Source organism: Lissotriton helveticus, chromosome 11, assembly GCF_964261635.1.
Source record: "Lissotriton helveticus chromosome 11, aLisHel1.1, whole genome shotgun sequence".
Taxonomy (NCBI): domain Eukaryota; kingdom Metazoa; phylum Chordata; class Amphibia; order Caudata; family Salamandridae; genus Lissotriton; species Lissotriton helveticus.
Window position 1 is genome coordinate 313,712,327 of NC_136072.1, and position 16,007 is coordinate 313,728,333.

Below are 16,007 nucleotides of genomic sequence, written 5' to 3' on the forward strand. Positions count from 1 at the left end.
TCCATTTTTTTGCAACTGGTTCCTTCCAGGAGACCGTGGCCAGTGCTCCAGGGATGTCTCAACCCATGTTCAACCTGGTGCTGAGGGATGTTTTTGCAGCCATGATGATCTATAAGGATCGATACATACATTTCCCCAGGGGAGCAGATTTGGCCATTGTGAAGGGAGACTTCTATCCGCTTAGGAACATCCCCCACATTGTTGGTACCATTGATTGCACACATGTTGGTCTGGCGCCACCACAGGCGAGTGAGCACTTTTTTCGCAATCTGTGCTGTGTGTGTGACCTACTGCCCTCTGCCTGTGCAACATTGCAATGTGTGTTTGTCATTCCTAGGTGACTCTGCATATCCCAGCCGTCCATGGCTGGTGAGCCCACTATGTAATCCCAGGACCCCTGCTGATATGAGCTACAATGAGGCCCATGGCAGGACCTGTTGTGTCATTGAGCTGACTTTTGGCCTGCTCAAGTCAAGATTCCGCTGCCTTGACAGGACTGGAGGTGCACAGTCATACTCGCCTGGGAAGGTCTGTAAGATCGTTGTGGCATGCTGTATGCTCCACAACATGGCCATTCACAATGAGATTCCCCTGCTCCTGGATGATGATGAGGACCCAAGGCCCCTGACTGCCCAAGGACCTGAGTCCAGTGATGAGGACAGTGGCGAGGAGGAACGAGTTGACATGCGTCAACAGCTCATCACCCGCTACTTTACTTGAAGGTGGGTGACAAGGGACAACTTGTACTATGTATGGTGTGATTGCTGTGATCGTGAAGGGCTATGTGCGGATGGTACAGACAGGCACATGTAAAGTCACCTGTGTGTGGAAATGTGGCAGTGACATGTCATCTGTGTACATATACGGGACTCAGTTTGTTGACACTTGTTGCATATTGTGTTGTCTGCCTGTTGACTCATGTAGATGGTTGGTGTAGAGTACTGTCTGTGATGCCACACTCACACCAGTGACTGTTGTTCTGTTGTGTGTCTCCCTAGGTGCCTTGAAATTATCCATGCCTACATACAGTACATCTTTTGGATACATTATGGAAATTTTGAACATTGTAAATATTAAACTAAAGACAAAGCTGAACCAATTGAAGTGTGTAAGGTATTTTATTTACATAGTTGACATGTGAGGGGTGTGGGCAGATTTACATGAAGGTGCTGATGTAGTAGTGAGTTGACAGTCATGGTAAATGAGATGTAAGAGTAGACACCACATCGATGTGGTGACCCAGTCCAACAGACTGGTGCCATTCACAAGGCAGTGTGGAGAAGGACAGTCAATGCAGTGGGGAAGAGGGTTGCCATCAGGGCTGGCTCCGTGACTGGCGTTTGGCTGGTGCTTTGCCTCCAGAGACTCTCAGGCTCTTCTTTGGACGCCCCCTTGATCACTTGGGCGGGGGCGGCCCTGCTGCATGGCCAGCGGCATCTGAGGACTCCTCTCTGTGGCCGCAGGGGAGGATGGTGCACTGTCATCCTGCAGCACAACAGAGGGGGGGCGGATGTGTTGTTTGGGACGCAGGCCTGTCCCTCAGTAACGCCACTTGCTGGCCCATGAGGTCCACCATTTGTCCTATGCGTGCGTCGATGGACCTCATCAGCAGGATGAGCTTGCGTAATAGTTCTTCAGACCGGCCACTTTGTCCCTGGCCCTGTTCGTAGGCCCCGATGACTCTGGTGAAGTGGTCCAGGGATGGTGTCCCAACCTCCTGAGGTCTGGGGGTGGCCCTGGCCTTCCCACCTGCCCTGCTGCCATGGACCTGTTGCCTCGCCACTGTGGATCCACGCGCACTCTCCCTGTCGTCCATAGTTGTTGGTGTGGGCTGGTCATCCCCTGGGACAGGGAGGGCGCTGCAGGTGGCACTGGTGGTGGTGGTGGTGGCGGTGGTGGAAGCACAGTCCGTAACTGCAGGGGTCTGCTGTGCAGTTGTTGTTCCAGCAGACATGGTGGTGAGGAGGATGGGGGCCTGGGACCTGGTGCTCCCTGGCACACCAGATGGGCCGGCCTGGAGCTCATCGTCCAGAGAATCCTGAGAGTCTACATCCGAGAGTCCATGTACTGGGGGTGGAGACTGGCTCTGCTGGTCGTTGGTGTCGTCCTCAGCAGTGAGTTCTTGGTCACCTGTTGATTAGATGGGTATTGGTCAGTGTTGTGCACTGTGCAAGAATTCTGTTAGCTGTGTGTCATCCACTGTCTGTACACTACACAATTGACAGTTCATCACTATTTTTTGTAAGTGCAATACTGTGCCTCATTACATGATGCAGAGGTGCATAAATTACTCGTACATCTCAGGTATTGATGCATTGCATGCAATTGGTGCTGTTTGTAGTGACGCCGGTCTCCCACCCACAAACAGCCAGCCCAGGGAAGATGGCTACCTACCTGTAAGTTTGTTTGGTGTACAATGCAATGGCTTCACAGTGCTTGTGGGAGGGAGGGAGTGTTCCATCTTGCTGGGGTGTGGGACAGGGGGCATGGTGGGAGTAGTAGTGCAGCCTTCCCTCCCACATACAGGCCTCCAAAGCAAGATGGCTACCTACCTGTTAGTTTGTTTGGTGTACAATGTAATGGCTTCACAGTGCTTGTGGGAGGGAGGGAGTGCTCCATCTTGCTGGGGTGTAGGACAGGTAGCATGGTGGGAGTTGGAGTACAGGCCTCCCTCCCACATACAGGCCTCCCAGAGAAGATGGCTACCTACCTGTTAGTTTGTGTGGTGAACAATTCAATGTCTTCCAGGTGCTCCTGGGTGGTGAGGGGAGGGCTCCATCTTGCAGGGGTGTGGGACCGGGGGTATGGTGGGAGTAGTAGTGCAGGCCTCCCTCCCACATACAGGCCTCCCAGAGAAGATGGCTACCTACCTGTTAGTTTGTTTGGTGAACAATGCAATGGCTTCCAGGTGCTCCTGGGTGGTGTGGGGAGGGCTCCATCTTGCTGGTGTGTGGTACAGGGGGCATGGTGGGAGTAGTAGTGCAGGCCTCCCTCCCACATACAGGCCTCCCAAGCAAGATTGCTACCTACCTGTTAGTTTGTTTGGTGAACAATGCAATGGCTTAACAGTGCTTGTGGGAGGGAGGAAGTGTTCCATGCTGCTGGGGTGTGGGACAGAGGGCATGGTGGGAGTAGTAGTGCAGGCTGACTGTGTTCATGCTCCCATGGTTATATTGCTTGCTACGTTTAGGGTACATGGGAGTGGGTGTCTGCTGGATCTCTGAGACAGGTTTTTGTGGGTGTGTGGTGCAGATGGATGTGATTTGTCTGGTGTGGTGTGTGTTTTTGGATGTGCAAAACAGTACATATCAGTGTGTTGGTTGACATTTGTTTGTACTTACCAGCCTCCACTCCCCCGGATACTCCTGTGAGACTCTCAGGATGCAGTATGGCAAGCACCTTCTCCTCCCAGGGTGTGAATGTTTTCTGTGGGATGGGAGGGCCACTGCCAGTCCGGTTAGCCAGCTCCCAGTTCTTGCTCCTCCTCTCTTTGACAACCCTCTTGAGATCATGCCACTGCTTCATGATCTCCTTCTTGGATCGTGGGGTGGACCCTACTGCATTGACCCTTTGTACTATCCTTTCCCACTTTCTCTTAGCCCTAAAATTAAGCTTGACAAGATACAAATTTCGGATACTATAACCTCGAAGTCCAGTAGAATTAGGAACTTTTATAGTTTACTTCTTGATAGGATTCCAGATGACCTGGAAAAGACTGAGACACATTGGGCAAGGAATCTGGGGAATGCCAATGTGGATATTTATATGAGCCTCTCTTTAACGGCTAAAATACTCTTATCCTCTAATCTCAAGGCCCAATTGTATAAAACTATTTTTAATCTCTATTTTACACCAGCTAAACTATATGCATGGGGGAAGAGAATAGACGATAAATACCCCAGATGCGGGGTAGGCCCTGCCGCTCTGATTCACATGCTGTATGACTGTGACAAATTAGATTTGTTAAAAACAGGGCTGCAAGGGTACTGGGAGGAAGTATTAGGCCTTTGATTAGAATTGACCCCTACTCTGCTGATTCTTGGCTACGATAACACTTTGGGCCTTAGCACCAAGCAGGAATATTGTTTGTTCCTGTGAACAACGGTGTACAGGATTCTATTGGCAGCAAGATGGAAAGACTCTGAACCACCAACTTTTCATATGCGGCTTGCTAGGCTCCTCGGAATTTATAATCAAGAGAGGGCTATCTATGCCTGTAGGGGTAGACAGGCCAGAATTTGGGAGCGGAAAGTTTGGTCATATATTGCCGATTGGAGCAGGGATGCAAGGATGGTTTAGGATGAAGCTAACCGAGGCGTCATAAAGCAACAATAGGGTAGGATGCAATGAACTGTTTGACTCTATTAGATTTTTCTAAAAGTATTGTATGGGTCTTAGCCGCTCCTTTCTGTATGTATCAATTGCTCTCTCTTTTTTTCTATATAATAACTCTACTGTACTGTATTTATTGGATATTTATATGGTAATGACTGATGTTTAATATATTTGTATTTTCTGGAAATGCTTAATAAAATTCTTTTTTTTAAATGGAACATGTGCCCTGTTACGCATCAAGGTGCCTGAGGATGCTGGGGATGGGCCCCCACCCTCGGGTGCTACGGGCTCGCAGTGACAAGCTTGACAAGCAGTCCAGAGCGGCCGATGGAGAGTGAAACCAGATCAAGACACCATTAGCAAAGAAAGACAAGCAGTACTGTGGGCCCTCTCGGAGGCTTTTTGATTCTGGGCCGGACTTGCAGCACGAGAAAATGAGGGTGCTGAGTCGCAAGGACGATGGCGGCAAGATCAAGGATACAGAGGCTAGACCCTTGCTGCAGGTCCCCTGTCAATCAATCAGTCAATCAATCATGGGTTTGTTAAGTGCGACTGCTCACTCGTAAGGGTCTCAAAGCACTGGAGTGTAGGGAAGGTGCAGGATCCTGTCCCTCAAGAAGGAGGTCCATCGAAGAGCCATGTTTTGAGGTCCTTCCTGAAGATGTGAAGTGAGGTTGTCTGTCTGAGGTGGAGCGGGAGGGCGTTCTAGGCTCTGGCCGCGAGGAAGGAGAAAGAGCGGCCTCACAATCTGGACTTCCTGGTGCGGGGGACTATGGCGTGGGAGAGCTAGGCTGATCGTAGGCTCCTTTGGGGTGCATGGAATATGAGTCGGCTGTTCAGGTATGCTGGTCAGGTGTTGTGGAGGGCTTTGTGGGTGAGAATATTTAAGGGGATTCTTGCCTCGATGTGGAGCTAGTGGAGTATGCGCAGGTGCTGGGGGATGTGGCAGTGTCGTGGCAGGTTGAGGATTAGTCTGGCGGCGGCGTTCTGGATGTTTTGTAGCTTGCGGGTGACGTTTTTGTTGATTCCGGCATAGAGTGCGTTGCCCTAGTCTAGTCTGCTGGTGACAAGGGTGTGAGTAACAGTTTTTCTGTGTTCGAGGGGGATCCTTTGAAGGTCTTGTGTAGGAGGCCCTTGCAACTCTTCGGAGGACTCCTTAATTGTCCTGCCCAGTCCTCCATGGCTGCAGACCACCCCCACCTAAGAGAACAGACGAAATTTGGTCTTCAATAATTTTCATGTGTTAATGTTTTTATTTGTCTTGTTATTTTGTTGGGATTTTGCCCACTCTTTTGGGGTGCCCCTTCCGATGGACCACTCCAGATAGGTCCCACATTCAAGACCCCTGATATCGGACCTCCTCACTAACGAGTATCTGCGAACTCTACACACACGACTGGGGCAGTACTTGCTCGATCTCACATAGCTTGCTTTCCTCCCCTTACCCATTGAATGCAAGATCGTTATTCTCAATGTACGTGGCCTCAATAACCCTATCAAGAGGACGGCTGTTTTTTCCCTGTTTGAGCATGCTCAGGGTGGCATATGCCTACTCCAGGAGACACACTTACTCCCTAAAGATACACAGAGGATGTCCGCCAGGAGGTTCCCGCATCAATTTTGGTCCCCAGGGAGGGGGAAAGACAGGGGGTGTGGCCATTTTCATATTTTAATGTTTTCCTCCATTTTCCTCCCCAAACACTTCCCCAGTTCAGCGCTAGGGACTGTAGCTTCGATACACCCCCCAAACAAGCAGCAGGAGCCCTTTTTGATAAATGCACTAGCCAGTGTTCTTTACACCCCAGATGCAGCGGTAGTGGTGGGTGTAGATCCCCCTCCAACCGCTCCAAAGTCCTGGAGCATTGCAACAATAGTATGGAGAGAGACCAAGGGTAGAGTGAAAGAGAAGATAACGTCGTCCTCGTAAAGGTTGATTAGGTTTTGATCATCTTCTTTTTGCTCTGTACATGGAGCCTTTGGCGCAGAGACTTAGGGATAATCCTAATGCAGAGGATATCTGATTTGGCGCTGATCGAAACCTAATCAGCCTTTACACGTACAACGCTATCTTCTCCTTCACTCAACCCTTGGTCTCTCTCCTGACTATTGATGCAAATCTCCAGGACTTCAAAGCGGTCTAAGGGTTACGCGTAAACATACAGAAATAAGAAATCCTGAAACTTAGCACCGCCCTTAACTCTGAATTGGGCTGACGTTCCCAGTTTGACTTTCAGTGGGTCACGGACGACCTCCTGTATCTATGATTGTCCACAAGCCGAAGTCTCTCCAAAACAGCTGAGACCAATTACTCAAAACTCCTCTCCCTATTCCGTAAAGATTTGACACAGTGGCAGCGACTTCTACTCTCTTGGCTAGGCAGAATTGCAGCTGTAAAAATGAATGTTCTTTCCCCGAGCTCTCTCTATATTTCAAACCCTTCCCTTGGTCTCACAAACTGGCATGATATCCACACTCTCCAAAGATAGATTGAGCGCTTCATATGGGGTAAGATGAAACCTAGGTTGCAGAAACAACTTCTACAGTGTTCAAAGCAAGTAGGCGGGCTTTCAGTGCCCAATCTGACCGGCTACTACCAAGTTGCACAACTGCGCTATTTAGTAGAATGGAATCGCCCACTGACCGAGAAGCATTGGGTCTTCATGGACCAACCAGTGGCAGGTTCACATACATGGAGGGAAGTCTGGCTGCCTTGCCCACATAGAACATGGTGGCTTTATTCCTCCCCTGTAACGCGCCCAAAACTCCAAGCCTGGATCAGGATAGCAATTGCAGCGGGCCACACCACTTTCCCCGGCCCTCACCCATGACGCCTCTGTTTGCTAATCCAGACTTTTCGTCAGACAAGTGTCCACGCACTGCTTAGTGTTGGGATGCAGGTGGATGCAAGCGCATAAAAAGTCTCTTTGATCATAATGGCCCCATCCCTTTCTACCAATTAAAAACTGATTATGCCCTGGGGAGTTGGCACGATTCACTCACATGCAAATGACGCGTTGGTTGCAAAATACCCCGCCATATGCCCGAGAGTGGAGAGACCGATGACAGCGTTTGAGAAATTGCGGTTTCTCAAGTCAGACGATAAGAAGCTTATCTCAGTGATCTACCAACACCTCTCGAAGAAAGCGCACAAAGGCAAGTCCCCGGGACAGATCTGCTGGGAAACAGAGTTAGGCCGTGCACTAGCAGATAAAGAGTGGGAAGACATTTTCTATAGAACACACCACACAATTCAGAGCACACTGAAACGGCCTATAAAATCACTTCTTATTGGTATTATACCCCCTCTCGCATTCAGAAATGGTACAAAAAGTGCGACAGTGTGTGTTGGCTGGGCTGTGGGAACCTAGTGACACTGATCCATCTTTTATGGCTTTGCCCGAAACTACAGAGATTCTGGGACCGAGTCCTGAACGACATAGACAGCACATTTGATACCACAATCCCCAGATTCCCCTCCTACAAGCTGCTGGGGCTCCCGAACACACTTACATTCCCACTCCGTTCCATTAAAGGAAGGCAGATGGCCCTGGCATTAAATGCCACCCGGCCATAGTGTGTTGCTGGCTAGCCTGGGTACAGATAAAACTCCCAGAAAACGACTGTGGCTTATTCAACTTTGGTTACTGCTGGGCATGGAGAGGTTGTCGATGGCGATGGAAGTAGATCCCTCAGCATACACTAAAATCTGGACCCCCTTTATCACTATCCTCTACGCAGAGTTCAGGGCTGACATGCCCTAAATATTTATGTATCTTGTGGTTGCTACCTGAGACTTTTGATGAGGGTTAGACAGGGGCAGGGTCGCAGAGTGGCCCAGACTTTTAACATGTTTCTAGTGCACACATCTCGCCTTGTTTAGCAGATGGCTCATTCAGAAGGTGGAAGGGTGGGGGGACGGGTTGCTTGTTTACTCCATTTTACTTTTTGGAGGTGTTTTAATGTTCTTTTGTCTCACACACTCAAGGAACAATGGGATTCCGCGTTCATCCTTTGCAATTCCATTTTAACATTGGCCCCATGCAAAATATGTTCGCTCGCTACGGAGCTCTATGAAATTTATTTTCTGCCCTAGCACTTACAAATGTCACCAGCCGCCACTGCACGCACCTAAGTGACTGTACTTGTAGTTTCTGGTAAATGCTAGCGCTGTTCGAGAGAGCCCAAAAGGGGCCGCATCCGGACAGTACGAAATGCACATGCGGTGTATGTCAAAAGTATGCATCCTACCCTGTGAATTGGCTGGCTCATTGCGGGTTGTAGGCGGCATGCTGTGTAAATCATATCTCCGAAGTGTGCTACTACCTTGATTGTGCTGACTCGGAAGGCCTCTTGTAGATATTCCAGTACGAGACCCCCTCACACATTATTTACTGAGCAAAATCATCTAGACAATGCACTATACTATTGTCTGCACATAATGCTCTGTGACCGACTTCTCAGCCGGCCGGCTGGGTTGTAGGCGGCATGCTGTGTAATTGTTTCTCTGCTTCTATTTGACAACAAAAAAGAGATTTGATTCTAAAAACTCCTTCTGATGCAGGTCTACCATTATTCTCTATCAATTTAATCCACAGTATTACAAAAACATGACAAGTCCTGTTCCTCATTTAGCCTGCGTGGGTTCAACATGTTTGCACATTTGATCTACCAAAACTATAGTTTCAGCAGTGTTACAGTCATGACACTGCCTCTAACTTTTTGATAGCACAGCACATATCTTGAACCTAACTTCTGAGGATACTGACAACATTTCATAGTCTGGATAAAAGTCTGGGTTCGAGTCTCGGCAAATGGCAATGACGCTGAACATCCTGTGATTCTGGGCAAATAATCTCCCCGTGCCTAAAAAAAAAAATGAATGTGTCCTCATGTAACACAACTGGTGCTTTGTAAAGCGCTCAGATACCCGATATCTTCGGGTCAAGTTTGCGCTATATAAAACTCTGTAAAAATACAAAAAAATATATGGGTTTGATAGTGAATGAATGAGGCTTTCTGGTCGTCAAATGAGCATTTTGCTTTTTATATTGTACCTTTGTGTCAGCTAGTAGGCAGGGCTTCTATTGCTCATTGGTTTTTTTTTTGCATTCTGGAATTCTGTTATTTGAGGGGTTTTCCACTTCTAAAAGAATGGCATTCACTACTATGGGTCTAACGATAACAAGTAATGCCTTTTTTGTGGCATGCCTTCCCTTGATGGCAATTGCAAAATAACATAACCATTAGGTCTTCCCCACATGGTTTCTTGTTGTTATTAAGCTCTGTAGGCAAGCGCGAAATTGTACCTGAAGTTCTGTCAAGCAATGTTTATTCTGATCTTTATTTAAAGTTAGAACAATCCACCACATACATATAGCATTTTATGTGACACCAGCAGCACAAAATTGAGTGCTTTCACAGACAGAGTGACAGTATCCAGTGGCTATCCCAGCTTGGAAATGCTGACATAATAAGGTAAAGTACAGTTTTACCGGCTGATAATAGCCATTCATGGGCAGACCTGCTTCAACAAGAACGTGTTCCCCCACCCCTGTCTTTACTTTACTTTTACTTTTATTACATTTATATAGCGCATAAATCACCGAAGGTCTCAGAGCGCTTGCAGAAAAACTCCTAACAGAAACCTAGACAGAGCGGAGGCAGGTCTAAAAGAGCCATGTTTTTAGCTGTCTGCGGAATCTCAAGTAATCGTGTTCCGCCTTAATCTGGAGGGGCAGGGAGTTCTTGGCTTCAGGAGCGGTTTTACTGAAGGCCCTGTCACCATTTCTGGCCGTACGTACCCTGGGGACATTTAGGAGAAAGTTGGTGGATGATCTAAGTGTTCTCACTGGGTGGTAGACCTTGAGCTTTTGTTCTAGGTATGCCGGGCCATGCCCATTGATGGATTTATGGACAAGGCAGCACAACTTGAATTTAATACGTTTTTGTATTGGGAGCCAGTGCAAGGTTTTTAGGCAAGGTAATGAAGGGGTGCGGAAGGGAAGGTCAAGCACCAGTCTTGCAGCGTGTTCTGCAAGACCTGAAGGCGGGCCAGCAGGGTGGTATTAGTTGAGGCCAAAAGTGCGTTCCCATAATCAATCCTACTGATGATAAGTCCCTGTACTAGAGGCATACGAGCTGAGAGGGGAAGCCACTTAAAGATTTTCCTCAGGCTACGCATGAGGCCATAGCTGGTACTGACTACTCTGCTAATATGTTCAGCCATAGACAGTTTATTGTCGATTATTACCCCGAGATTCCTCACTGAGGATTTAGGGGTGGGCATGGGCCAAGGGAGGCTGGCCACCAGTCATCGGACCAGATTTTTTCTGCCTTTCCAAACAGCAGTACCTCCGTCTTTGCTGCGTTCATCATTAAACACCCAGCCTGTCAAGGCCAGCAATAACCACAAAGGGTAGAGTCTTTAATATATGATTCAATTTTTTCAAGCAATGCTAAGAAATACTTTGGCTAAGAATGTTGTTATCTTCCCAGTAAAATAGAGTAAAAGGGGCGTGAACAGATGATGAGATCATTTTATAAAGCGCAACAGTCACTATAAGAAGGGTTTCCTGTTGCTATAAGACTGAAACTCACAACCATTACCTTAAATAACAATGTTTTCAGACCTTTACAAAATGTTAGATAAATAGCTTCCCCCCTTAGCTGGAGGAAGAGAGCATTTAACAGTCAAGGAGCCAAGAAAGAGAAAGCTCTACTGCATTTTCATGCAAAGATTACGTGAGAAACTGTAAAAAAAGGGGAGCATTTGCTGACTGTAAAGACCTGCACCGAAGGTAGATCTGAAATTTCTGTATCCATGTTTAGATCTCTGTCAATCATCAGAATAAGGATTTTAGCTTCTGATTCTAGCATTTGACGGTCTCCTAATTCCGAGGACCAAGACTTTGGGGAAAGGGTCATTGTTCTTGGACCAAAACACAATTCCAGTGTGTCCTCATTTAGCTTTAGTGCAGTGGCCCACATCTGCTGCCACACCCACAGGCGTATGTATCCAATAATTTGGTAACTAGGTTCTTGTTCAAAGTCTCTATTCTCCATACTGCTTACTGCCCATCCTTTCTTTGCCACTACTGACTTTAGGCTGGTAGTGTGGGCCAAAAGTAAATCAACAAAGTCTTAGGACAACACAGGTCTGCTAGGGGCCAAATCCTATGGGTTGCTGCACACACTTTATGGGGTCAGATTATCTTAAAGCTGAAAGTTATGCCGAGCAATATTCAGTGCTTTGCTCCCTTGGTGAGGAATATGTATGTAATGCTACCTTTGGCAGCATCCTTGGTCAATTCAGTGGTGTAGCTTTTCAGTGCTAAAGTGATGTCTCCCCAGCTTTTGTGTAACATTGTATTGTCATTGTAATTGCATTTATATAGTGCTTACTACTCCTGAAGAGGTGCAGAATCGCTTTTTCGGCGAGTAGCATGCTACTCCGGGACCCAGAAGGATTAGTGGTGAATTAGTATAGTTAAATATGAAATTGATTTGAGCGGTGGATATGTTAGTCGTTATTTGGATTGAAAAGGATAGTGGAGGGATAGAAGAGGAAAGGGTTTGCATTTATATAGCGCTGGCTACCCCTCGTGTGGTTTTGAAGTGATTTTTGGCGGGTAGCACGCTACCCTGGAACCCAAACAGGATTAGTGGGTAATTAGCATAGGGAAATATCAAATTAATTTGAGCTGTGGATATGTTAGTTTGTTATCTGGATTGAAAAAGAATAGTGAATGATAGAAGAGGAAAGGGTCTAGAATGTTTTTTGGGGAGTTTATCGCAGTAGGAGTGGGTTTGGGATAAGTAAAGGGGAGGTGGAGAGGGAATGGTTTGGCAAGGCTTGTTTGGGAGATCCAAATATTAAAAGAGGTATGAAATTATGCAAGGAGGGGAAGAGGAGGGAATAGTCTAGAAAGGGTTATTTGGGGCTCATAGTGGTGGTATGAGTTTGGAAATGAATGAGAGAGTGGATGTTGAGGATATATTGAGAGATGTATAGGGTGAGTAATAGTGTAGTGCATTGGAAAGAGTAGTAGAATGAGGTTTGAGATGAGTCAGAGAGTTGAGGTAGAGGATATATTGAGAGTGGTATAGGGTGGGAAATAGGGCAGTGCATTGAAGAGAATAGTAGACTGAGGTTTGAGATGAGTGGAAGTAGAGGATACATTGAGAGATATATAGGGTGAGATATGCTGAGTTAAAAGCAAAGTAATGAATATAAAGATACATAAGTACATGAAAGGTATATATGTATATGGAATCTAATATATGCAGATTAAAGTTGCATTTAATAAACTCAGACTTTCAAGTGTTGTATTTTAATTTACTATTTTTTTTGTAGTTCAATAGTGAAGCAATTGTAGGTAAATAGTTATGATAAAAAACTGCATGTCACAGCATAGTAATTGTGTCTCAATTATATTTAGACATTTTACCTATCCTTGGCTCATTACCACGTACATTGTTAGCAACATATTTTGCCAGTATATATTGTACAGTTGTACATGGCATGAAATAGGACTATAGCCAGGGGTTTGGGGCCTCTTTGTAGTAGGGCAACACCAATTACTTTTGCTTCAGCTCCTGCAGCCGGAGCCATTGAATAGTTATTAATCCCGTATGACATCTGTGATACTGCAGTGATTGAATCAAAGTCTACAGTTATGATAATGAGTAAGTATTTTAGAGTGTGACAGCAGCAGGAGGAAAATGCAGCCTGGTAGTTAAGGACTGTGATGCAAATATGGAACTACGGGCACAGATTGTGTGGGATAGAAGTTATGTGGGGGTGCATATTCTTAACTTGAGCTGCTGCATGCAAGAAGTTGTTCCTTCTTCTAATATTTATTCATTTCCACATTTTCAGGTATCGCAGTGAGAAAGTGACGATTGGTTATCCTGAATACATTGCTTCCCGTCAGCACTGTTTTCCAAATGGCTCTCTCCATGCTCCACCCTTGTATACTCATTACTCCTGATACTAGGCTGCACAGTCAGTCCTCTGTCCCATTGCCTGTCAAGAACTGTGACATCATGGGGGCAGATGCCTCTTCTTCCTGGTCCAGTTACTTTTATTACTGCACCATATTATGATGCTAGTTTCCATTCTTAACCCTGCCTCGGAACTGCTCTGGGAGATGCAGGTTGCAAGGAGTATTTTACAGCGTGCACCCCGGCCTTACCTTTGCCCCCTTTCTCAGTGGATTCTTTTTGGACTGGCTGAATGACTGATAATACTGAGAGATCATCAAAGGATCTTCTGGGACATACCTCTAGGACCAGAGGTACTAACTTTATCTGGTCTTATCCTGCATTTATTACATTGAGAAGATTAGTTTGGAAGCAGGTGGAGGGTACAAGTCCCAACCCCTGCTAACCAAGGACTGTGCAGGACCCATTCCTATGGCAGTCTAAGCAACGGAGCCCTTTTAAGTCTGTTTTTTTGGGTTATAGCATTTTTTTTGTTAAACGTTTTGCCTTTTGTTTTCAACCGCAAGACCAGATAGTAACCTGTTTACTTAAATGATAAATAGCATTCCAGGACACTGTATCATAGATTTCCTCCTAGCCTCAAGTTCTGACCAACCAATGGAGATTTATAGCAAAATATCTGCTAGAGCCCCTGCTATGTAATGAAGACTGAATGGCCACATCATATCATTTGCAGATGATGCTCTTCAAAAAGAGCTACCAATGTGAATTACTTTGAATGGTCATGATGAGAGTGGCCTGCTGTGATCCACACAGGCAACAGTTCCAGTGTGAGGCAGGTCTATGAACAGAAGTTATATCTCTTTAATTGGACTAGAACTGCCAGCCGAAGCTGTCGATGAGGGACCATGTCTGGGAAATTTAGGAATGGTTCATCAAGACTATTTCAAGAGTATGCACTACAGAAGTGTCTTATCAACACTACACTAGGCCACTTCAGTGAGCTGGGGGAAGGTTTATAAACACAGGGTCTACATTGGCAGCTTATGGTGTGGGGACCAGGCTGTTGGACTGCATGTGAGGCTTGGGCCATGTCCATGAACCACAGAGGTGACTTGTTAGAAGTTGAGTAGTTTAGTGAGTTGCAAATTGAATCATCTAGTGATGGTTTGAGTTCCAACAACATAGGAGGCTTATCGGTGGAACAGTATCAAGTTTAAATATGCCATGTGTATAGCCTGAAAGGCTACAAAAGAGACGCAAGTATATGTGTTGAATTAACGTAATTATTCAGGATTACTGCTAAGTGGTAGGTTTCTCCAAAAAGAGCACACACTGAACTAATCCATGCATGTTGCTCAGGACATATTATGAGCGGGGAAAATTGTTGATAGTGTCAGTTTTAGATGAGGTTCGATGCTATTTGCGATTGTTTCCTGTGATGGGATCACAACTTAGACATTAATTCATCTTCAAGTTGCTGCAGATGTGTACATTGTCCAAGCTGTTAAATGGCATTTGTTGAGGTGGGATCATGGATTGCCTGTGCATTGTTTACCTAGCAACAACTTGCCAAGAGTTGAATAAGTACTATGTAGTTTTATCTATAGATTCGTTATTTATCTTACTATATAGGTAAATACCGATGGTTTTACTGAAAACCTGTGAGGTGATAAAAGCAATGTTCCTCAATTTATTAATTTTATTTATTTAACTTTTAAGGCGCACAGCTACCCATACAGGGTTTCCCAGCGCCAAGGGATAGCCTAAAAGGGTGAAAAGAGAACAAAATGCAGCTTATTGCAGAAAAAGCCATGTCTTGAGGCCCAAGTAAGTAATTAATTCAGCATGTTTTGAAAAGTGTAGGAGCAAAGTCAAGGGCTGTGAGGGGGCCATCCGGTTGAATGCTATAAAAGGGTAGTGAGGATCTAGGAGAGTAGTTTTGCTGGTTTTTTGCGACTTTCAAATATTTTTCATATACAGTGCAATCTTAAGTGAGATGCTGGGTGGTGTGGATTACTATGTAGCTTATATTGATCTGGTTTTAGTCTACCAGCCATAATGTCTAGGGGGATTTGACATGGTTACCATGTGATTCATAGACAATGGCTAATGTCTGAGTTTGAGGGGCTTCTTGAATTCCTTTTTTAATCTAGTCAACTGTTAAGCTTACCATGAACGAGCACACAATTTGGTTGTGATAGATTTGTGTGTCTTGACGGGTGTAAAGCTCTGACACTCATTGCTGGACTCTCTCTAGTGAAGTATTATAGAAAATAAATGATATGGTCAAAAGTGGTATTGTTTCTCCTTTACCTGTATGCTTATTACTCTACAACTGCTTCTCCTTTAACTCTCTTCTTTTAGTTCACCTTCTGTCTGCTCTCTTCATTGGTCCTTTCCATTAACTCTTGTTTCTCCCTGTGCCTCATTTTTCTGTAAATCCTTCACTGGTTCATCTCTGGAGAGATATTTCAGAAGCTCAAAATGTAAGTCTAGTGCTGATGTTTGTTTTCTTTCCATGGGTATTTTCTCTTGCTACATTAAAATAATTTAGGAGGAGTTTCCTACCTACTTTTGCCTTCGTTCTAAAAGACTACTTTAATGTCTTCATAGTGTCAGTGACTTAGAACCCACATGATGTTTTAAAAGAACCCTTACTCACCTACCTATTTGGTGACATGCTTTATCATTGGGTTTTCAACCTGGTTGCTGACTGCTCCCAGGGT

General features: G+C 45.7%; 1 protein-coding gene across 7 annotated transcripts in view; it reads left to right on the top strand.

Moving 5' to 3' along the window:
- AMMECR1L (AMMECR1 like) overlaps positions 1 to 15,575 on the top strand; it is an 883,688-nt gene extending 868,113 nt beyond the window's left edge. For all 7 annotated transcript variants that reach the window (XM_078665614.1, XM_078665612.1, XM_078665615.1 and 4 more), the window contains one exon: positions 13,214 to 15,575. In XM_078665614.1, coding sequence (XP_078521740.1) covers positions 13,214 to 13,325 — 112 coding nt within the window. In that variant the 3' untranslated portion in view covers positions 13,326 to 15,575. The remainder of the gene's footprint in view (positions 1 to 13,213) is intronic.
- The last annotated feature ends 432 nt before the right edge of the window (positions 15,576 to 16,007 follow it).